General features: G+C 49.1%; 1 protein-coding gene across 1 annotated transcript in view; it reads right to left on the bottom strand.

Annotated features, from left to right (window-relative positions):
* LOC105696709 (single Ig IL-1-related receptor) overlaps positions 1-22,572 on the bottom strand; it is a 71,143-nt gene that overhangs the window by 27,332 nt on the left and 21,239 nt on the right. Inside the window, exon 2 of the mRNA XM_012419404.2 lies at positions 1,600-1,781. Coding sequence (XP_012274827.1) covers positions 1,600-1,781 — 182 coding nt within the window. The remainder of the gene's footprint in view (positions 1-1,599; positions 1,782-22,572) is intronic.

Raw genomic sequence — 22,572 nt, 5'->3', positions numbered from 1 at the left:
ATGAAGAATGGCAAATTTCTACGCGAGGCAGACGGAGAAGAAAAAAAAGAATAATGTAAATTCACTTTAACGAGAGCCCCTTGCCACTTCCTCCCGAAGGCTCGGATCGGGCGGCGAGTTTACACGCGCTAAAACGCACCCCCGATGGACGTAAACCCGATTTTCCCGGTTTACAGCCCCACTCCTCGTTCCGCGTGGCAACGACTCGTCGTTTCCGCGTTTCCTGGTCCCGGGGTACGAAACGAATGTACGGGGATCTGCATTATTGAAATTCCTGAACGGAGTCGAAAACTCGGAATCGCGAGAATGGACGATTTGAGGGTGGAAAGAAAAAGAAAGGAAATGCGCGGAAGAAAAAAAATCAAGGCGGCTTGGAAAGGGAAAGGATAGAATCGAAAAACTAGAGGGGAACCCCCGTTCATTTGCATGCCAAAGACCTTGTCAACAATTTTTCTCGGTCGTGGATTCCGCCTAGTCGGCGCGATTCCGCTTTTCCCCGCTCGGCGTTTCCGTCCCCCGAATCGCGGGCATTCAACGTGCGGTCGTTCCGCCGGGGTTTCCGCGGAAACGCAACGAGGCGCGATAACATGGGACAGCGGATTAACGTGTCTAAGTGTTGAGCATCCCCCTAGACGGATGAGTATGAATATTCACGAGCGATGAGGTGCACCAGGGTGGAAGCGCTGATAAAATTCAGGGTTAAGGAGATTCCCCATAGACCGGGGAAAAGACGAGAGGACGGGAAGGAACCGTGGAAAAGCGTGGGAAAAAGAAATTAACCTGGGGAGGTCCGATTAAATTAGTCATTAATTAATTATCCCCAGGGGTTGGTCTAGGGTGGGGGAATGGGATCTCGAGCCGGGTCCTGGGAAAGCCGTCCAGGATCAAAGGGACGCGGATATCTGAGGTCCTTTCGGAAGTTCCGCGGCCGCAACCGCAATCTCCGATTTCGCAATTGCGGTACGGAGAGATGCAAAGCGGATCCCCGGATGATCCTGGCTGTCATGTTAATTGCAGAAGAGTGCCAGCCCCGTTCGCGGTTTCAACCTCATGGGCCGCATGCCGAAGAACGGGCCAAGGCCATGGGACCCCATGAAGAAGATGCCCCCGATTTAGGTACTCCTATGCCCTCGGAGAAATGACCGAAACTGGAATTTCAAGGTGATATAAAAATGTGATATATAAATACGAAAAAGTCAATTATTTATAAAACTCATCTCTAAACTGGGTGCAACAAATTATCTAAAACTTTAACACGTGACTATGGAGGCTCTAATGAACAACGCGTTTTCTTTTTTTTTTTTTTCGAAAATAGAAATTTCATGAGCAGCGGGTTATTCTTCAGGGCCTCCATAATCACGTGTTAATGTTTCCGATAATTCGGTGCACTCAGTTTGGCAAAAAATTATATAAATATTTTGACTTCTTGTTATGTACGTATATCACACTTTCATATCACCTTAAGTACTTGATTGTAATTCGCGTCACCCCAGTGAATGGTATTCCTGGAGGTAATTTCGTTGGTGTTCTCAAGAATTTAAGGTTCATTAATGAGAGTGGGCATGTTTTATATCGTGGGGGTTAATTTTCGGTATTTACCTAGAACCGCGAGGGTGATGTCACCCTCCAGAGTGGTCGTGTCGTTTCTGGCTTGGCAGGAGTAGCGGCCAGCATCCGAGGCCCTCACCTCTTGGGTGTAGATGGTCTGGTTCGCACTTTCAGGATACAGGATGAAGTGGCTCTCCCCACCTGGCCAGGGATAAGCTCGGTTGTCCTTGTACCTGGAAAACCGAGAAAACGGCGATGAGACTCGAAGAAAAATTCCCAGGAAAATGAAAGCATCCACAAGGGCTCTTTTCGACTTAAGGCGACACCCTGAGGAGACAGATATCCCGCAGGATCGGATCCTTCGACGGATCTCCCGCGACGCTTTTAAGATACGATCTACCGAATAGCGAAACAAAATGCCCGCGGGAGATGTGATTTCCTTTATGTATTTTTTTTTAATATAGATCAAGAGACTGGCGCGCTTCATGGCAGCTGGTACCGCCTTGTGACACGTTCTAAGTGCGATCAGCAGGTGAATTCCGTTGTTTCGAAAGGTAAACCGATACTTCCACCGAGGGGCAGTCGGTTTGGTCGCAAGAAAGGCAGAAACACTCGAGAGATGTGGCACAGGTTGCGGGAACCCGGGGCACGCCAAGAGGGGGCTCATAGAAACACCTATAATTGAGGCCTTACCGGCAAAAAGTTGTTACGTGCCATCAGCCTCTTCACTTTGTTACCCCTGTTTACCGCAAAATGAACGGCATACTCGTTAGCATTTAGTGCCTTTGCATGAGGAGCAACGCCGTATAACCACCACTTCTAGCTCCATCATCCGAATTTATCAGCGGCAGGAAAATCCCGTCTACACGTCATTGAACACCGACATCTCAATCCAGAAGCTCGTTTGATCCATCAGCCCGATACGAAGCTAATATCCCTAGATCCATCCAGTTATGAACATTTTTCTTTTTTTTTTCTTATTATTTCAATCAGACCGTTCCACCTTGGATCTTCTCCCGAGTGAAATCGTTGACTAACTTGAGATTGGAATTAATTTCGGGAGTTTAATTAATGAATAACAAAATTTCTTATCTGGCTATTTAGCGTAGGACAATGTCAATGGGTACTTTTCGAGGGGATTTTTCTTGCCACTCCAAAATCGGACACAGCTTTTCGTCCTTTCCGCCCTGTAAGACTCGGAGAGTCCTCCTCCCATTCTTTTCGCGAATGGCAAATAACCGAGGCACGTGTCGCAGAAATCGACATCCTATCCTTTCACCAAGTCCTACTCTCTTTCTCTCCGGGTTCCACTCTTTTGGAAAATCCAATTTCTCGCGTCGCGCATTAAACTGTCGCCGTCTCGTCCCCGTGTCGGTTTCCTCGCGATTGACTTTCCCCGGGAATCGATTTCCCACTTTTCCGGCTAAAAGAACCGCCCGAGACTCTCGACAGACTCCAAGGAAGGAAACTCCCCCTCGAAAAGAGAATTGGCATAAAAAAGTGCACCATTGCGAGTGAAAAATTCCACCAGTACAATTTTTTTTTTCAAGGGTATTAGACCAAACTGTCCGAAACTTTGACACGTCACTCCTGATCATCTAAGATTTGTCCTGACACGTTCAAAATTTGGATTTTGGAAAAAATTTTTTAATTCTGCCCAGACCAGAACCAAAATGGCGTCGAGCTCTCATATTTCGATCCATATACAATTATCGAAGGCTCTGATATGAGAAACGAAAGGGTCAGGACAATTTTACGAGAATTTAGAACACTCTGGTAATCGATAAACTCGCATTTGAACGGGATAAAGGCAAAAAAAGTGTTGTATGCGCTTCTATGCTAAAACGATGGTAATACGAGGTCTCGGAGTGAAAATTTAATTGACCTGGAAATCACAGATGGCGCAGGGGGTCCCTCTGCAGTCAATTAGGGCCCCAGAAAGCACGAATCCAGAGGATTTCTGGAGATTTACTTCGATTCCTTGATATTTATTGTACGAAAACGACAGGTGGAGTATGCCATTTGGTACAATATCCAATATAATTCGACACAGCCGTCGATATAAAAACGAACATTGGCAACGTAGGCATTTAGATGAATCTTCTTTATCCACGTCGATCAAGTTACTCGACGTGTTTCACTTCACCTTAAATCGTCAAATCCCGCTATACGTGATATTGGACAATTATATGTTAACAAGGTGTCTGTCTCGGATGCAACGGTGCACCCTGCGTGCAAACTCGCCGGGAAAAATTCTCGCGCGTAGCCGGGAATTGCAACACACTTGCTCGTTGCACAAACTCGACACGCGATGCGCGACAGGTTGCGTGCATCCTCGGCTTTTACACTGTTAAAAAAGAATTCATAAAACTCATACACTTTTGGTACATAAGATTGCGGTATAATTATAAATTTAGTGTCTTAACAGCGAATTTGAACACATTTATTAGAAAATTCTAAGTGAATGTATAATTTCATGAACTCCGTGTTGTAATTTTCTGAAATTCCGGAGAATAATTACAAATTGGATATTTCAAAGTCATTTGGTACGCACTGTTTGTAAATTTCTTATACGAGCTTCCAATCTTATGATCGTTCACGTAGGTTTATTTTTAAACAAATTTCTTTATTTATTAAAGATAACAAGTATCGGTGGTACTGCCGGAGAAGCATTGTAACGAGATTCTTGAGTGGGGAAAAGTACTCAAAGGATATTTTAAATCATGGACAGCGTACTTGCCACTTTTCCGTGAGTTCCAAGTTCGATAATGGCAAAAAGATATCTTTTTTCGGCGTTTAAGGCGGGCTGTCTCTAAAATCGTCTATTGTTTGTCTGCAGAGAAAACGTTTAAAATGAAGTACCGATCGACACGAATTGATAACATATATTACGAATATGTTACACATACTAAGTTTCTAATATATGTCATACGTATTATTTGAAAATATGTTATAAAATTAGCGTACCACGTGTGAATAAGACTTCCAACGAAAATGTTATGAAATTATAATTTTTTTCTTTTTTTAACAGTGTACGCAATTACGACATTAAAAGGATTCCCAAATCGCGTTATCACGGAGAGCCCTCGCGGCGCGGCGAGGAAAATCGGAGGAAAAGAGGGCGAGGAAAAAATTGGGGACACGAGAACGCCTCGGCGTAGGTGCGATCGATCGGTAATTGCGATTCTCGGTATCCGACGAAAGCGATCGTCGGGCTTAGACCCCTCGGTAATACACACCGTCACGCAACCTATCCCGATGCGTTCGCGTTTAACGCTCGCCCGACTGCCGACAATTTCTGCACGCGAGCGACAAGAGCAAATTCCGCAGTCGAGCGAACACCCGACCGAACGCACATTGCGAAGAAAAAGCTAAGAAAAAAAAAAAAATAAATAAATTTCATCCAAGACATTCAGACATTAAATTCTTCCCGTTCTCTCACCCTATACTATGTCCCAAGACCGAGGAAAAAGAATTCCCCTGAATCAAATGACTATTCCTTAAAAAAAAAAAAAAAAAAGTCAAATTAACATTTTGTCCATTGAGAGGAAAAAGAAAATTACTTCAGTGAAATAATTATCCCTTGAGTTAAGAAATGATTTCGCAGGTGGTGGTTTTACGCGAATGAGAATCGCGGTGCGCGTATAGGGATTGAATATCGGTGATAAGAACCGCGTTAATTATGTTACGATTTACCGCGGAGATTGAGGTGAAAAGTGTATAGTACCTTCCAGGGTCTTATTAATCGGAGAGCGCGGACGCACCGCCTCGAATTTCTTGCCCCACCTTCGGGGAACTCCGAGGGACGTAGGGAAACTAACTTATGATAAGCTCGTAGGGACAAAAAGCTACCCGGGAACCCGTTTAACCAGAAGTGCACGACCTCGGGCGCTGCATCTAGGTGCATCTAGGCGCACCGAGCCAAGTCAGGGGTACGCTGAGGATGCAGCGCGCGAGGGCCTCGTCGCGTCCGCGCAGCGGAGGAGGTCCTCGGTCCCCGCGTCTACATCGGCCGACATGGGAGCCGCAAAATGGTCGTTAACCCGGCACACGACGGCCATAGAGGACGCCGTGTAACGACTGGTGCTTCGGGAGGATCGTTGTTACGGACGACCACACGGTCATCCTCCTTCCCCGGCCTTTCGGAGGATATTTCGTCGGGAGTTATCGCCGCCCCCCGCGAAGAACACCCTCCACAGCAGAGATGATCGAACGCGGAAGAGCATTGAAAAAGATGAAAAAGAAAAAAAAAGAAAAAGAGAGAAATATTAAATTCGGCGAGTTTCTACAGATTGCGCCCTCCCTCGGATTGAAATTAGACTTAAAAAAGCATTTCTTTTCCGACAGAAAGCGGAAATTAAGCCGGAAATAAAGGGAATCTCGAGTACGGTACATGCGGTACTTGTAAAATGAAGGAAACACTTTTTTTTTTTCTTTTTCTGGTACACAGAATAATAATATTGTAATGTATCCCGAATCGTAGGGGAGATTTTTTTGGCAATTACTTTTGCCACTTGCTCCATCTTGGATGTGAGCGGTCCGATGCCGGTCGACGGATTTACGGGGCTGTAATTTCTCCCTCCCGGATTGCATGGATGTAGGGAGGGGCCGAGAGTCGACAATGTTGCGGGAAGTATTGTCGGTCCCGGGAGGACTCGACGGAACGGGAGAAAAAGGAAGGAGGAACTGTCGAACCGGTTCATGAACGCAGAATGGAGCCGGCGTAATGACCACTTACACGCGTTAAGGAGATCCGGCGTACAGCCCGCGGGTCCAGGGGGACAAGGGGTGCGTCGTATGTCTCCCGAAATTGGCCATTCCCCGATAGTTTGTCGTCAAAATGTAACACGTAGAGGAGGGCTCGCGTGTTCCTCCACTTCCGAGAAGGAATTACCGCCGAGAAATTACCCCGTCCGGCGGCCATCTTTTTCTTCCCACCAGTCTAAAAAGACGCGTCCCCGAGCTGTCTCCGAGAAGCTTTCAAAATTTCCCCCACCCCGAGAGAAGACTACTAGGTGGCTGAAACAAATATATATAATGTACATAATTGCAAGAGACAATTATTTCAATTATCAAGCAGCATATTTTTTTTCTTCCTCACCGGGCATTGATATTAATTTCATTTTCGAAAGGGTAGCCCGTAGAGGGTGAATTTTATTATTTCTCGATATTACCTCAATTTTAATGCCACTTTGAATATTCGAGTATGTGGAATTTACGGGGGTCCCTTTTTTTGACGGAGGATGAGAAAAACGAGTCGGGGGGACCCGCGGATTTTCCGCGACGAGCAGTCGGCCGATCGGCGATTTCCTCGCAAATCGCCGGATGCGAGGGTGCAATGGGGCCTAACGACTTCGCGAAAACACCGCGGGGGTATATAACGAGGGAAAGTACGTTTTCTCGTAGCGGGGGATCGATCTCTCGCTATAACGCGGCGCGCGGCAATCTTCCAATTTTCGCTTCGCGGAAGCCATTAGAAAGAGGAGGGGGAAAAAGAAAAATGAAGAAAAGGGGAGAAAAATGGAAAAGCCGAAGGAGGGAACGCCGCGTTCGAGCCCTAACGCAGTCGTCGTACTCGCACCCGTAATCGCCTTCCGGGAACCTGAAGCGTTGCCCTGCGTACACGTGTTGCGTATTGACGACAAATTACCGGCCAATTGCCAATGGTTCCCCTCCTCGACGGAAGAAATTGCGGAAACGCGATCGAGTGGAATTAAGACGATGAGCATGTGATGGGGAAAATCTATTTAGCGGATGTCGCGATTATTTCCGTTAATTGCGGAATTTACGGAAATTTACGGCCGTCTCGGGTTAATCTTTACGAGGGAATTCCCTCTATCCGGGGGATGTGCGAACGACATGGCCGTGCCGGGGGTTGATGGAGCGCCCCTCGTAGGGGAGGCGTAACGAAGTCCTATCGCGAGGACGTGTCTCTCCGACGAGACGAGACGAGACGAGACGAGCTGAGAGGAGAGGAGACGAGAGGAGACGAGAGGAGACGAGAGAAGACGAGAGGAGACGAGAGGAGACGAGAGAAGAGGAGACGAGTCGTCAGTCTCTACGGAGTGCCACGAGGGCTCTCTCCGTTTCGCTTCAAGATTAAGTAAGAACACCTAGAAGAGGAGAGAAGAGGAAAGAAAAGAAGAAAGAGGTATCTTCATCCCCTCCACCTGCTCCGAAGATCGATATTCTCAACGCCGCGGGAAGAAAAAAAAATCTAATCCAGAAAAAGACGTCAGATTTTATCCAAGACCGGTACCTTCTGCCAAACGATGATAATAGAAAAGAATAGTGCAAAAAATGTACATCTGACTTTTCATGAGAAAAAAAAATTCAAGGGAACTCGAAGGGAGGAAAAATGATGTCCGATTTGTGTTTAGGGCGGAGGAAAAGAAAAAGGGAAAGTGAAAATTCAAATCACGCCATCGCGCAGAGAAGCGGCGCGACCAATCTCGACTGGCTTCTCAAACGGGGGGCACTTTCGCCCCCCTCGATCCCTCCCCCTCGGAGGCGATCGTGCTCGCATCCGCGAAAGAAACGATTCTAAGCGAAGCGAGACGGGAGGCGACTCCCTTCCAGGGGAGCCAAGAGACAAAGGCGATCTCGTCTCTCTCCTTTTCTCCCCCGGAGAGCGGAGATCCCGAACGGGACGAGACGAGACGAGAAGAGACGCGCGCGGGTAGTATAACGATAATGGGTGGGTGCATCCTCCGAAGGATAGAAATAATGACGCCGCGTCCGGTGCAGGCGGTTTCGCCTCCCGTTTTTTATCCTCACCCTCCCCGAGGGGTGCAAAAAACCGGGAGGAGGGAAGAAGGGGAGAGAGGAGGAAAAATAGAGAGGCCGGCCAATTTTCGGGCCTGGCCGCTCGGATACAGAAAATCGCCGGTTCCTCCTCGGAGCAAGGATAGAGTCGCTCTTTCCTGAGCTCTAAAAAGATCCGAGGAGATTTGAAGAAAAGATCTGAAAAGCTACGAAAAGTTAGACTAAAAGAGGGATCGGGAAAAGTCGCGGAAAGAGGGGGGACCGATAAACAGGGAGGACGAAACTCGCAATGGGGTAAGGCTCATCTCGCGCCTTGATGGATGGGAGGCTGCGGGGGGTCCTCGAGATAGAAAAAAGGAACAAGAGGAGACCTCTCCCCTATCGACCTCGGAGAACGGTGACGTCTTAAGCGTCGATGCCGACTTTGGCTGCACTTTGTTAGGGGATAAGGGAGGAAGTTTCGGCCCGAGGAGAGTTTAATGGAAAAGTATGAGCAGCTCCTCGAGGCGGGTGGTAATGGTGTCCCCGGGTCACGAGGAGGGTCTTCTTTTATTTTTCTAGACCTTCCTTCCTGCTTTTTGGATATCCTGACGAAGTGCGACCAGCTCCTCCAGGCGAGGATGGCGGGTGGCCATTTTCGGCAGGGTGGAAGGGAAAGAGGGGAGATGGCGACCCATCGAGATGAGCGATCAACTGGACCGGGGGGACTGGGGCGATAAATTTTGATTCCCTGGGGAACGCGGTTTGGAGTCAAAGGCGAAGTGGCCAATGACCGATAGGCGACACTTTCGACCACTCTTGACCACTCTTGACCAGTCCTGACCACTCCCGGCCGCCCTTGACCGCTCTCGACCACCTGGACCATCAGCATCCAAATGGACCCGCGATATCTCGGGGCCATTAGGCTATCTCGTCCTCCTCGTCCCTCGTCCCGGGATCGACAGGTCGGGAACGAAGAGGAGCAAGCGCGAATCTTCGTGGGAGCCCGTGGGAGCAGGCCGACCTTGACCGTGGGCAGATCGGGCCCCGTCCGGCGGATGGTCGGATGGTCGGATGAGGAGGATAGGACGAAAGAGGCGAAAAAGGCGAAAATGGAGAAAAAGGAGAAAAAGGCGGATAGAACGAACAGCCATGCCGGGTCGGCCGAGGGGGGAAGAGGCAATTCGAGGCGAGCCTTAAGCTCCTGTCTCGTCTCGTCTCTTCTCTTCTCTCCAGGAAAGCTCGAAGGAAGGAAATTGCCGGCCAGGGAGCCCCGACTTAGAGGATTCCGACTCTAGCTCGTTCGTTTTCGTCGCGACGACCGACGTCGAGGTGGTCCTTTACAAAGGGAAAAAATAAAAATGAAAAACCGGGGACACCTTCCCCACTCGCCAAAATTAAAGTCCGCCAGTTCTCGCCGACCAAGGATCGCCTCCTGACGTTCAGACACCCTTAACTCGAAACGTGAAAAATCGACTGGGGGGATTTTTCCCGCAAACCTCCCTTAAACTCGCGGATGCGCGCGCAGGCTCGCAATTCCGTCCTCTCCCGGGGGCGTAAGTATGCTAATCGGCTTTCCGCGACGACTTCGTCCCGGGAAAGCGTTACTTTGCATCCGGGGATCCGGGAGCGAGACAAATTACGGATTCAGAAATCCCGACCAGGGCGAAGGTGGGCGGAAAGGGGAGATTCGCCCGGGGGGAGTCGCGAGCCGCGAAACGGGAATCCCCTTAACATCGCGCGTACAAATTCCGAACGTCCTCGACTAAGTGCGCCCTCAATGTATATACTTAACGCTGGGGGAAAAGAGTCGGCTAATGCGGTCCTTAAGGGGGTGGATTTTATTAAAATTTCTATACATCCGAGTGACGGACAGCCGACCGCCCACTTCACCTAGGGTATCATTACAGGGCCTCGCAAGCCAAGTTGCGGTAACTCGTTTTCGATCGAGCTATTACTTAGTTGCAAAGCATTACGAGAAAGGGTTCATCCCTTGGGGGGAGAAGAAAAGAACGAAGAAGAAGAGGGGCCTGAAAATGGGAAAAATTTGCGTGAAATTACGAGAAGTTTGACGTAAAGACGCTCGCGCCTGCGCGTTGCGTGTATTTGGCGGGAGGCTCTACCGGGATTCCTGGGGCACACGTGAGTAGGAGAAATTCGATGGATTCCACCCTTTTGTATCCTTCCCTCTCGATCGAAGGAGAGTGAGATATTATTCAGCGACGTATCATGACAATGTCTTCATCCCTCCGAGAGGAGGCGGGGAAGCGGGAAAATTCGCGAAAAATCAGGGAAAGGGGAAGTGCGCGCGAGAAATAGGGATTCGAGGGATTCCACCCTTTACTTGCATTCCGTTCCGACCGGGAAGGGGAGAAAGAAATGATGCAGCACTGGGAAACCTTCGGGAGATCAAAGCGCCTTCGGAACAGGGGTGGAAAATGCATTCTTCCGGTCCCCAGGGTGCGCAGAGGAAATCCTCACCCTCGGAGAAATCATCCCTAGGAACGAGCTGTCGAAATCGATCGAGAGAAATTCTCTCGTACCCCGGGGGGCGGAAGTCACGACCAGGGGGGAATCATTCGCTCCAGGAAGTGAGAGGGAAATTCTATAAGTGGGAAAACTCGGGAAAAAAAGAAAAGGGTGAATTCGAGGGCACCCCGACGACGCGTGCTTTCATCTCCTTGAGAGGGGAGGGGAAAAAACCCGATGCATCGCAGGGGGAGATGAAAGCGTCTCCGAAGGGCGGAGAATGGAAAATGCACTTTTCCGACCTCCTCGGGGGTGCAAAGGAAGGAACGAGGAATCTCGAGAGTGGAGGAACTTCCCCGGGTGCATCGGTAAAACCAGTCGTAAAAATTAATCGAGCACATCGGGACCGAGCGTGACAACGGGGATGAAAAACCGAGAAGGAGTGAAAAACGTTCCAAGCAAAGAGGGGGCTGCTGAAAAGCGGACGGAAAAATCCCTCCCTTTGGGCCGGGAAATACGGCGGGAAAGAATACGTCGCGTGGTTAAATCTCGCCCATACTATTTTTGGCGAAGCCGCGGAAAATGCGGGGAGGGTGGTAAGAGGGAAAGAAAAGGAATCCGAGGAAAACCACCAGGGAGCCTTTTTCCTCCACCTCCGTGCCTACTCCCCCACAGGCGAAAAAAGGATTACAAGGGAAGAAGAGGAGCAAAAAGTAATTCGGGATTCACTTTGCCAGGGAAACGCGATTATTTAAATTCCGGGATGCATCGCCAGGCGAGAGAGGATGGAGAAACTACCCCTTGTATGAATTAATAGGGCGAAAAGAAAATTCCTACTTCAGGATATGGAGGTCGCGATCTGGCAAGGGGTTCCTCGATTTTTTCATACACTTTCGCGAGCTCTCTTTGATCCAGACTCGAGAAAGGCGAACATGGCGTTGCTCAACGTCGTCCGGGATGCACTATTCCTGGTGCACCGGGCAATAAACGATAAACGCAATGCCGGGGAGCGCTATTTCGGCACGTTCGATCAGGACGTGGCCAAAGAGTCGAGAGGTCGACGAGCGATTGGATTTCCTTGATCCGCGGGGGCTTTGAGTGGCCCCGAAACCCCGAATAGCTCCGAAAGGGGTTTCGAATTTGCCGATGGAAACGAAATTCGCCGAATCGGGAGAGGAACCAACGGGGATTTTCGAAAACCCGAAATCGATCCCTCGAAATTTCCTAACCCGGTGGCCATCTTTCTCTGGGACAAAGAAAAAAAAAATGGATCGACTCGAATCTCCGACTTTCAGCTTCGAAAGCAACCCTTCTCCTCGAGACTCGAATCTTTCAAATGCCTCACATAACTTCGATCGACTCCGGGTGGAGGTACCCCAGGAATATTTCCAGCTGGAAGTAGGACCTCTCCCTAAAAATCGGAAATTCATGGCCCAGCCGGACGGAATCTCTTATCACGGGACCGCTCGTTTCATTCGGGAATTTTATACCAGATAAGAGTTCTCCCCGAGTCTTCAGGGTTGAAAGGGGAGGCCGAGTAATTAAGTTAAACCCTGTCCACGCCACTTGGAGGGCTCTTGCCTTAATCGAATCCACTTGAAACGCTGCTTTAGACTCGTCGCTCGTCTGCATCATCCGCTTAAAAAAACCACCCCCCTCGTTAACGGGTTGATCTTCTCAAAATTAAAAACTTCAAAAATATTCCACGCTCGTGCAGGGTGTTCGTCGATCGTTTACCGAAACTCCTCCTTCGGGTGTCGGGTGTTAATTTATCAGTGAAATATTAGATCTCAAAATGACTTGTCTTTCGTGCAGGGCTGGGCTTGGTCCGTTTAATTTATCTCCTCAAAATCCGATCTTGAAGGGTACTTCTCTTGTCTTTTATGCAGCGCGAGATGCACCCGTAGTGCGACCTCGTCGAGCGCGACGAACCCTAACCTAGCCCAACCCGACCTGACCTACCCCACGCCGATAGTCGCCACTCGCGACTAGAGTCCCCGATCGTATCTCACGACTCCTACTAATTGCGAAGTGGACGAATGGACGAAGGGACGAGCAGCCAATAAGGAGAGCCCTGAGAGAGACAGAAAAGCCGAGGTGGGCGAGCAAATAACGAATAAAAAGGGATAAGCGTCGCCCTGAAAAGAACGGTCTATGGATCTATACGTGCGCGCGGCCATAAATATATCCCTATTCCTACATACGCATATCCCTATATCCACATACACATATACATATTCCGTGCCATGTAAGTACACGACTTTTTGGCCCCGACGATATCTCCATCGAAGAAATCCTCGCGGGTGGTCCCGGTCTCGTTCGCATTGCAAATCATCGTCTCTTTTCTGTGCTCATTCCGGTTTGCCGGAATTCAGCCGAGATACGGCGTTTAATGCCACCGAGATATTTCTCACGGGTCGAAAGGGTATGAAAAAAAAATCACGGATAAATCGTCACGGTCAAAAAAATCGATTCGGTAGGGGCGGAATTTTTGGGCTGTTTTCTGTTTTTCTTTTCCAGCGGGAAATTGGAAAATCCGAGGAGCGGCTGGAGAGGGCGCCGCGCCGCGAATGGGACGCCAAGAGACGCCGCGGAAAACCGGGAAAAATTGCGGGGGTTGACATATCGTTAGGGAACGGTTTCCCGGGCAATCAGCCTGAAAGCACGACACTTCGCTCCTCGAAGTGTTTCCATTCGAAGGGACGCAACGGCGAGACCGTGGCAATTTGCAAATGGACACTTGGCGCTGGAAGGGAGTCGTCAAGAAAGGAAAGCAAAGTCGATCTTTAGCGAGTACTTTGCCAAGAAAGGAGTTACAAGGCCGTCGATATTCCGGGGATTAAATTCCCGTTGAAAGAGGGGGGTAAAAATAAAACCTGAATTACATGAGAGAGAGAGAGAAAAAAACAATTGATCCAGAGGAAAAGGTGTGGGAGTTTTTATGAATTTTCATTTCGTCGAGGAATTTGCAGGGAAACGGTGCGGCGGGGGGTGATGGCTCGATTTTCAGAAATCGTATCCCCGGTCTCGGCACCTGCGATCTTCCTTCTTTTTTTTTTCTTTTCTTCTTCTTTTCTCTCCAAATTACAAACCTTCCCAACCTTGTAAACGCGCCAAGCTCACGCCCGACCGCCAAGTTGGCAATCGATTCCGCGAGGCCGCGTGGCCCTCTGTTTCCAGGGAACGCACGGTCCGCCGAGTTCACAGAAACCCCCTTATGGGAAATCGATGACGGCTCTTAATGCAGGACTTATACACCCCATTTTATATGAAACATTCACAGACACCCCAGCCGAGCGGATAAAGTCGTCAGAAGGTGGGACTTAGCTCGAAAATTCGTCGAAAAGTTGGTCCTCTTGAGCGAGGTCGTAACAATCGTGAACTTCTCGATCGAAGTCCTCGAAATCCCGGCCAAGATTCACCTCCGATAATTTAAGACTCCCGAAACATCAGAGAAATGATTAGGGATGACTGCAGATATAGAAAAAAAAATTACGGAAATCGAGGAAATTTATGAAAAGGGGATGCGCGGAATAAAGGGAGAATTTGGTCCTCTTGAGCGAGGTCGTAACGATCGTGAACTTCTCGATCGAAGTTCTCGAAATCCCGGCCAAGATTCACCTCCGATAATTTAAGACTTCCGAAACATCAGAGAAATGATTAGGGGTGACTGCAGATATATAAAAAAAAATTATGGAAATCGAGGAAATTTATGAAAAGGGGATGCGCGGAATAAAGGGGGAATCGATTCCTAAGGGCAATTGCGGGCCGTCGATTCGGGCTCATCCAGGGGGCTAAGTGGAGCACGGGGGTGCGAGACCCCCTTGTTCGCGTTTCACGGAAGCGAGGGTGTGTCCGATTCTTAAAGCGTTCGCAACCCTTTCCCAGAAAACTCAGGAAAACGGGCGCGACTGCACGCGACCCCAAGTTCTCGCGACGAGCCACCCCCTTTTCACCCACCCCGACCGAAAATCTCGTTTATTAACGCCGGTCGAACGACGACAATTCGTAATAATTCACGCGTGATATTTTATTCTTTCGTTTATTTCCTCCAGGAAAATTTTCGGGATTCGAGGGCCCTTCGAGTGCCGCTCCCCCGCCCACCCCCACGTGTCCTGGCTGCGCGATTAATAATTTATTTACTAAAGAGTCTCGTTTAGAGCCGACACCTCCGTTGCGGAGGAAAACGAGCCGTGAAAACTCGACTTTCCCTCTCGTCACTCCGCACTTCCGACCTAGAAGAACCGCCCCACTTTTGGGGGTGGCTTTTTCCCCAACTCGAGAGACATCCGGGCCGCCCGAGTGCTCCCCCGTTAACCGGAAAAGCGATGGGAGCTTTTCTCCCTAAAAGCCGGGAAAGCGCGACGATAAACGCTCATTTGGTTCGGGCAAACGTTAACGAATTTCCCACTCGGCCGAGATAAAGCGACGCCTCCACCGAGTGCATTTCTTCCCTTTAACCGACACGTATAGGATAAAATGAAAAAAGGCAACGAGAAAATAATACACGGCCGAAAATTATGAAATGAATTATTCATTACGTATAGTACCAATGAAATTCAGGGAGTCAAAAATAAAAATACGAGGCGCAAAGTTCGTAACGAATTATCACTTCTCTACGGTCAATCGTAATCTAGAGTCGCAAGGAAACGGCGCGAGAAAAGTCCTCGGTCCAGATATTAATTTTTTTTTTCTTCTTCTCCTTTAATTCTCGTTCCAGAATTGCGGTACTTGTTAGAGGTAGTTGGAAAAAAAAAAATTAGAGCGACTGGAAATCGTCGATACGCAACGATACGTCGCGGAAGGGGCAGGGCCGAGCGACAGGCATCCATTATCATTGGTGGCACGAGTAATTGGCAGTTGGCAGGAATAATTGGCAAGAAAACGGCTCCGGCAATCTCATGCCATACTCTCTCGCGGTAATTGCCGATCTTGCGAAATCCCGTGCGGGTTTTTCTTATACCGCCGCGTTTCCCAATCGCGGGAATTTCTGTCTCCTCCTCCTCTGTCCATTTCCTCGATCTCGCCAGCCCTCCTCGAGGAAATTCGGAAAAGTCCAGTCGGATCTCAAGAGATCCGCGAATGGAGGTGAAAGCCGGAGAAATCTCACTCTCCGGGAACTTCTCTCCGTATCGGGCTCCCTTGATAATCCCTCGCGACTGCGACTGATAAATCGGGAAAGTGCGTAACAAAAAAAAAATAAAAAATAAAACGAGGTGGTACAATCAATTTCGAAAAAAGAAATAATAATTCCGCCTCGCCTATCGATCGATAACGATTGCTAATTAAATCGAACTCTCGGCACCGGGCAGCAGCGACCGACGGGATCCCCTCTCGTTTACATTTTCCGCCCGGGCGGAAAATAACCGCGGGACTCGACGGGAACGCAAACTCCGGAAAGCCTGGCGAATGGAGAATTTCCAGAGAGAAATCGGCGAGATGTGCCGTAGAAAACGCATTAGAACTAAAATTTCAGGTTGGAAAAATCCCTTATGAAAAAAAATGTCTATCGCACATCCCCATATAATATTCGAGAAACTTTTACATTTTTATACGTATCTTGGGACTCGAGATAGGTCACTTCCATTTCACAACTCTCCATATTTCTTCGCCGCGTATTTCATAATTTTTCATATTCCTTCGCCGCGTATTTCATAATTTTTCATATTCCTTCGCCGCGTATTTCATAATTTTTCATATTTCTTCGCCGCGTATTTCATAATTTTTCATATTTCTTCGCCGCGTATTTCATAATTCTCCATATTTCTTCGCCGCATATTTCATAATTCTCCATATTTCTTCGCCGCGTAATTCATAATTTTTCATATTTCTTCGCCGCGTATTTCATAATTTTTCATATTCCTTCGCCGCGTATTTCATAATTTTCTAATATTTCTTCGGCCACGTGTTTCATAGTCCGTGTCTCGCTTTCATTTCCAGGTGGCCATTCATTTCATTTCCAATGATTTCATGTATACGACGAAACCAGCGGTTCGAGTTCCGCATTCGTGGGCCTCGAGGACGTCGTTTCCCTGAAAAGATCGAACAACGACCGGGGCGATCCGTTCCTTAAGGGTGTTACACGTCCGAAGAATAGGGCTACAAAGGGCGGTCCCCGCCAGCGCCGCGGGAGGTCGAGGCCTCGTCCAGGATTCCAGGAACGAGGGATCCCCGTCCTTAAAGGACGCGCCGCTCGGCGTTTCTCGGTTTCAACCGACGAGGGCCGGGACTGCCGCTAATTCGCACCTTCCTCAGGGCCGAGAACGTCGCCCCGAGCGCGGCAATCGTAAAAAAGTCCCCATTCCTGGGCGAAATTGCCCTGACAAAATTCGAGTGAATTCCCGCGAGAGCCCGAAGGCCATTCGCAAGCTGCGGAAATCGCGGGACCACCGTCGCGGAAGTCCGCGATCCCCTCTAAATTCGGTGTCCAACCGAGCGCGGCGGGCGTCACACGGGCCCGCGTCATCGCGTAAATCCGTATTTTTCCCTGGGGGAAAAAAAAAAGAAAAAAAAAAGAACAGTCGTACCGACGAGAGTACGAAGAATCTCGACGGGAGACTAACGCGGAATGAATGAACCCAATGGCCAGCTGGGCGGAAAATCGGGACGCTGGTTTTGCGGAAAACCCGCCCGTGGAGGAGGACCCCCCGCAGGGCCCTTTTGTGTCCCCCGACTTTGCGACCCCGAAATCGGCCCTTCTCACGTGGAGCGACACCCCGCTAGATGCTCTCTTTTGTCAGAGGTGAAATGAACACTTCACCCAAAATCGAGAGTCCCGTAGCCATCGAGCGCGCGTATCTTGTGTTCCGAAAGAAGATTGACAAAAAGGGGGAAAAACACGAAAATAATGGCGGCGGTATTTCAAGGAGGTATCGTAAAACCAGGGAATTCTTGTACGAGGAAGACGCGATACAGGCTGTTAACGGCTCTTAAGTGGGATCCGAATTAAGGTGAGAGGATCACGGCTCGGAGATAAGTCGGGCAAATGTGCAGAACCGTGAGAAGGAAACGGAGAGCCCGAAAACGAGTCGAGGGAAGGCGGTTGGGCAGGTCCCTCTCGTAGGCTAATTTGTAGGTAGACGTATCGCGAGCAGACGATCCCGGCTCGGAGGGAACCAGTCGTTAAACAACCGACCACGCTGTAGATGCTTGTCTAATCGTCGCAAGAAAGGGAAAGAGGTAGCAAAGTAGCGTCGAAAGTGCCACCTGCTCCACGGGGCCGATTCCGAGTCCATGGTGGTCGGGAAGTCTCGTTTCGGTTTCCATTCCTCCATAGGAAACGAGGCAAAAGACCCTAGATCTCTATCGAGACCGTAGACGAATTCCTCCATCCACGTCCGTCCGACCGATCCGTCGAAACTCGAGGAAATTCCTCCGGAAAAAAAATCTTTTTCAAAAAATGTATTAAGGTGATGTGAAAGTGGCATCGAAGAGGTTTTGTTTATAATACTTTTCTCCCATCTGGATTTACCAAATAGTTTGAAACTTACAACGTGAATAGGGAGCCTATAAGGAAGGTCCTGAAACTCGTGAAATTTCAATTCTTATCAAATTTGTTTATAGGTATTTTAAATATAGTTTATAAAAAATGAAATTTCCCGAGGGTCAGGACCTATCTTAGGGGCTCCATATTCGCGTTTTAAAGTATGAATCGATTTGAGACGCCCGGTTCGTAGAAAAGTTTTATGAACGATTGAGCTTTCGGATGCCACTTTCACAGCCAGCCAATTAAGGTGAAGTGAAACACGTCGAGGAACTTGATCTACGTCGATGAAGATGATTTTTCTAAATGCCTACGTTGCCGACGTTCGTTTTTATATTGACAACTGTGTCGAATTATATTGGATATTGTACCAAATGGCATACTCCACCTGCCGTTTTCGTACAATAAATATCAAGAAATCGAAGTGAAACTCCAGAAATCCTCTGGATTCGTGCTTTCTGGGGCCCTAATTGACTGCAGAGGGACCCCCTGCGCCATCTGTGATTTCCAGGTCAATTAAATTTTCCCTCCGAGACCTCGTATTCCCATCGTTTTGGCATAGAAGCGCATACACCACTTTTTTTGCCTTTATCCCGTTCAAATGCGAGTTTATCGATTACCAGAGTGTTCTAAATTGTCGTAAAATTGTCCTGACCCTTTCGTTTCCCATATCAGAGCCTTCGATAATTGTAGATTGATCGAAATGTGAGAGCTCGACGCCATTTTGGGTCTGGTCTGGGCTAAGTTAAAGATATTTTTCCAAAAATCCAAACTTCGAATGTGTCAGGACAATTCTTAGATGATCAGGAGCGACGTGTCAAAGTTTCGGACAGTTTGGTCTAATGCCCTGAAAAAAAAGTGTTGTATTCGAATGGACTGATTTGAAGGGGGTTTCACTTCACCTTAAAACATTTTCTTCGCCATAAATTTGGATGTTCTTTTATTAACAAAATAGAAATACGGAAGACCTCTTTTCAGCGACTTCCGTCGATGCGTCTTCTGGAAACTCTTCGGGTCCCACGCGTTATGACCGTTTCGCGAGCGCGCGTAATGTCGGCGCGTTTTTTCCGCGGGTCGCGGGCCGCTCTCGCACAATGGCCGCTGCCGACGAGCCGCGACGTCCTGTATTACCGTGGACCGGCATGACTCGTATTTTTGTTCCTGGCCGCAAAAATGGCCGACCGACGAGACGCGTCCTGGTCCTTTGTTCCCGAGGTACAGTTACGCGAGGAAACGTAACCCGCGGGATTGCTCCTTTCTTTCTCACGAAGTCTCTCCGGCTCGAGAACTGCTTCGAACCCTCGGGAGGATTCGGCGAAGCCCCATTTTTTGGATAATTTCATGCCTCCGAGGGCCCTCTAAAAGAGAAACAACGGAAGAGTACCATTTGTCCTTAAATTAGGCGCGATGAATTTCGACGGCCGGTGCGCAGAACGTTCAACCGAACCTACTGCGCAGCCGGGTACAAAATTACTGGACTCCCCATGCCCGATACCTGGTCGGGTTTAAAAGTTCCCCCAAATCAATCTAACGACACCTGAAACTCGGGGATATCAATCGCCCGAGAGAAATGGAATCTCCGTTGCGAGGAAATGCGGAAAAGCGTCTGGATTTTTCTAGAGCGACTTCGCCTGTTTTCTTTCCTCGTTTTTTTTTTTTTTTTTTTTTTTTCTCTCTCTCCGTATCTCTATAATTGGCTCCGTGCCCGACAGGCGAGAGTGCTTCGAGGAAGAGGCGAAAAAGCGTGAAACTTCCTCCTTCCTCTAGGCCAAACGCGGCCTTTTCCCCGGGTGCGGAATCCGCCGCGGCCGGCAAACCAGCCGGGCTACGTCGCGGTCTGCGATTACGCTCGGGAATTTCAAGGAAAACGTCATTCCCTCGTTTACCTCGGCATTGTTTCGTCCGACTCATCCGGGAGGATGTTTCCGGCAGGAAAATAGCCTCTTAATCGCGGCACAATAATCGCATGACGTCTCCGGGTAAGTCCCGCAAGGTGCGGAATTTCTCCGCGGTCTCCGCGGGATCGGTAAATCAAAATAGGACAAAACGAAAATAGAAAAATCCCCTCGAGGGAGGAAAAAAAAAATTCACACAGAATCTCGGTGAGATTATCAACGGTATACCATGTCGGATAATTGAGGTATACCGAGATAACGAGAACAACGAGGTCAATTTCCCGGACCTCGTCGAGGTCCTTTGGCTTTTCCGCCCAAGGCTGCGTTCCAGGTGAAAGGGGAGAGCTTTTCGTTTGGCGTAACGGCATGCGAGCGGAGCTTCCGCGCGGAAACCGCAGGAATCTAATGGCCCTTGTTACAGGCCAGAACCGCGTCATTCGAGCAGGAAGGGAGTCGTCACGCACCGCGCAATGTGCGTTTCGCATGAGACCTCGTTAGGGCACGCACTTGTCCCTTAGACCATGTACATCTAGACCTCGGATCGGACCTCCCACTCCCAGATTTTCAGTATGCAAAATGGCTTTAACTGTCTGGGTGAGTAGTCATTACACGTGGTACATTCGCTTACCCCTTCCACAGATATGCAAGGTCTAGATATTTGCGATCTAAGACTTGTCCCACAAAGAGCGAGAGTGCGATAAGCCACAAAGTCCTGATACCTTCGACAAGTTCCAGTAATCAAGGATTTAATTGCTGAATTAATTACCAATGAAATCGTGGAAAAGGTAGGGCGATCGGGAGACTCTTTCCGAGGAGGTGCCCCCAGGAGCAAACGTCCCGAGTCCCGAGGGAAAGTTCGATCCCGGAGTTCGGAGTCCCAAGTATCGCCCCCGCGAATAAATCCGCCGGGACCCCCCGCGACCCCCCGGCGAGGTGTAACTCTCTCGGGGATCTCTCCAATTAAGGACGCCTCCCGGTCCCGGGAGTTTCCCGAGAGTTCGCCCGGAGGACTCCGAATTGCCTCGGAACGAGGTCTCGCCTTTGAGAGGAGCCTCGTCGCCTCCTACCGCTTACTCGCTCCCAGGGTACGAGGGGGGACAGAGAGGGCTCGAAGGTGGAGGTCTCGGAAGTGGAGGTGTCCCGGAGGTGGCGAGGAGGATCCGAGTTTTCAACGACGCCTCGAGAGTCGCCTTCGAATTTGCCCCCGAGGAGGAACCGCGCTCTCGCCAACTTTTCTCGATCCTCGACAGCACCTCGAGACGAAAAGTCGCCGATAAAAATTCATGCGATTTTTACTTCCATTAAACCCTTTAACTTGTGTGCTCGAGTTAATTCGAGCGCGCTAAACAGGCCAAACTGTGCACACTCGAAATAATTTGAGCGTCGTTGTATATTATGCTATTATAATTTTTCACCCTCGAATATAATCGAGAATTTTATTTTTTTGCCAAGACAATGTTCTAGTGTTTCTTTACATAAAAAAAAAATTATTTATTTTGTCCGGTTTTTTTAATCTGTGCGTTAAGGGGTTAAAGAAAAGAAAAAAAAAGGAAAAAAAATGATTTTACCCCTGATATAAAAATCCAGCCATCTTACCCAGACTCGTCTCCTAAATCATAACATGCACGTGAAATCTCGGTTGGTGACAAAAAAAATACCGTGATAACGTTTGGAATTTACTTTTTTCTTTTCTCTTCTTCTTTTTTTAATTTCAATTTCGGAGGCTATTCGGAGCCAACGGGCAAAGAGGAAGCGGGTCGCTTTTCGACCTCTTTAGACTTTTTGATAACGATAAGCTCGCCGGCCCTCCGGGGCAGTTTCGGGTCGCGAGTCGCGATTCGAATCTTAGAGTCGGCCCGACGAATCGCCGAGACTCGTAAATCAGCCTGCCAGGGCCGAGATTATGCGCGGAATGAGTCCGCCCGCGGGCCGACTTTGCGGAAGAACGGAGAGAGAGAGAGGGAGGGAGCGTCTACCTCGTACCTTTTGCCTCCTACCCCCTCTGCCTCCTTTCTTCGCTCGCTAGGGTATCCCTTTCGGGACGCGATGCGAGGAGTTCCCCTTCGGCCCGGCGCGGGCAAACCTAACCTCGAAATTGCGGGCTCCCGCTCCAAGGCATACATTAGGGGCCCGCCGAACCAAAGGAAAGAGTCGACCGAACGGGCCCCGAGTGGAAACAGGGCGAAAAGGGACGAAAAAACCTCTCCGCCGGAACGATTTTCGGGACGCCGAGTGAGCGTTTAGTCGCACGAATTACTCCGCCGCGGCGGCCATCTTGGATCCGTCCGTACATTTCCAAGAGCGAATTCTAGCACTCCATCCTCTCGTTCCTCGTCCTGGAATCGATGAAAGATCTTCCAGTCCATCCAAATTGCCGTCCCCTCGCTCGCCAATTTTCCAAATCTGAATTCTCACATTCCATCGCCATTTTGC

Source organism: Orussus abietinus, unplaced genomic scaffold, assembly GCF_000612105.2.
Source record: "Orussus abietinus isolate OABI.00-Male unplaced genomic scaffold, Oabi_2.0 scaffold23, whole genome shotgun sequence".
In the NCBI taxonomy this organism is placed as follows: Eukaryota; Metazoa; Arthropoda; class Insecta; order Hymenoptera; family Orussidae; genus Orussus; species Orussus abietinus.
This window is presented reverse-complemented; position numbering and strand designations above follow the sequence as displayed.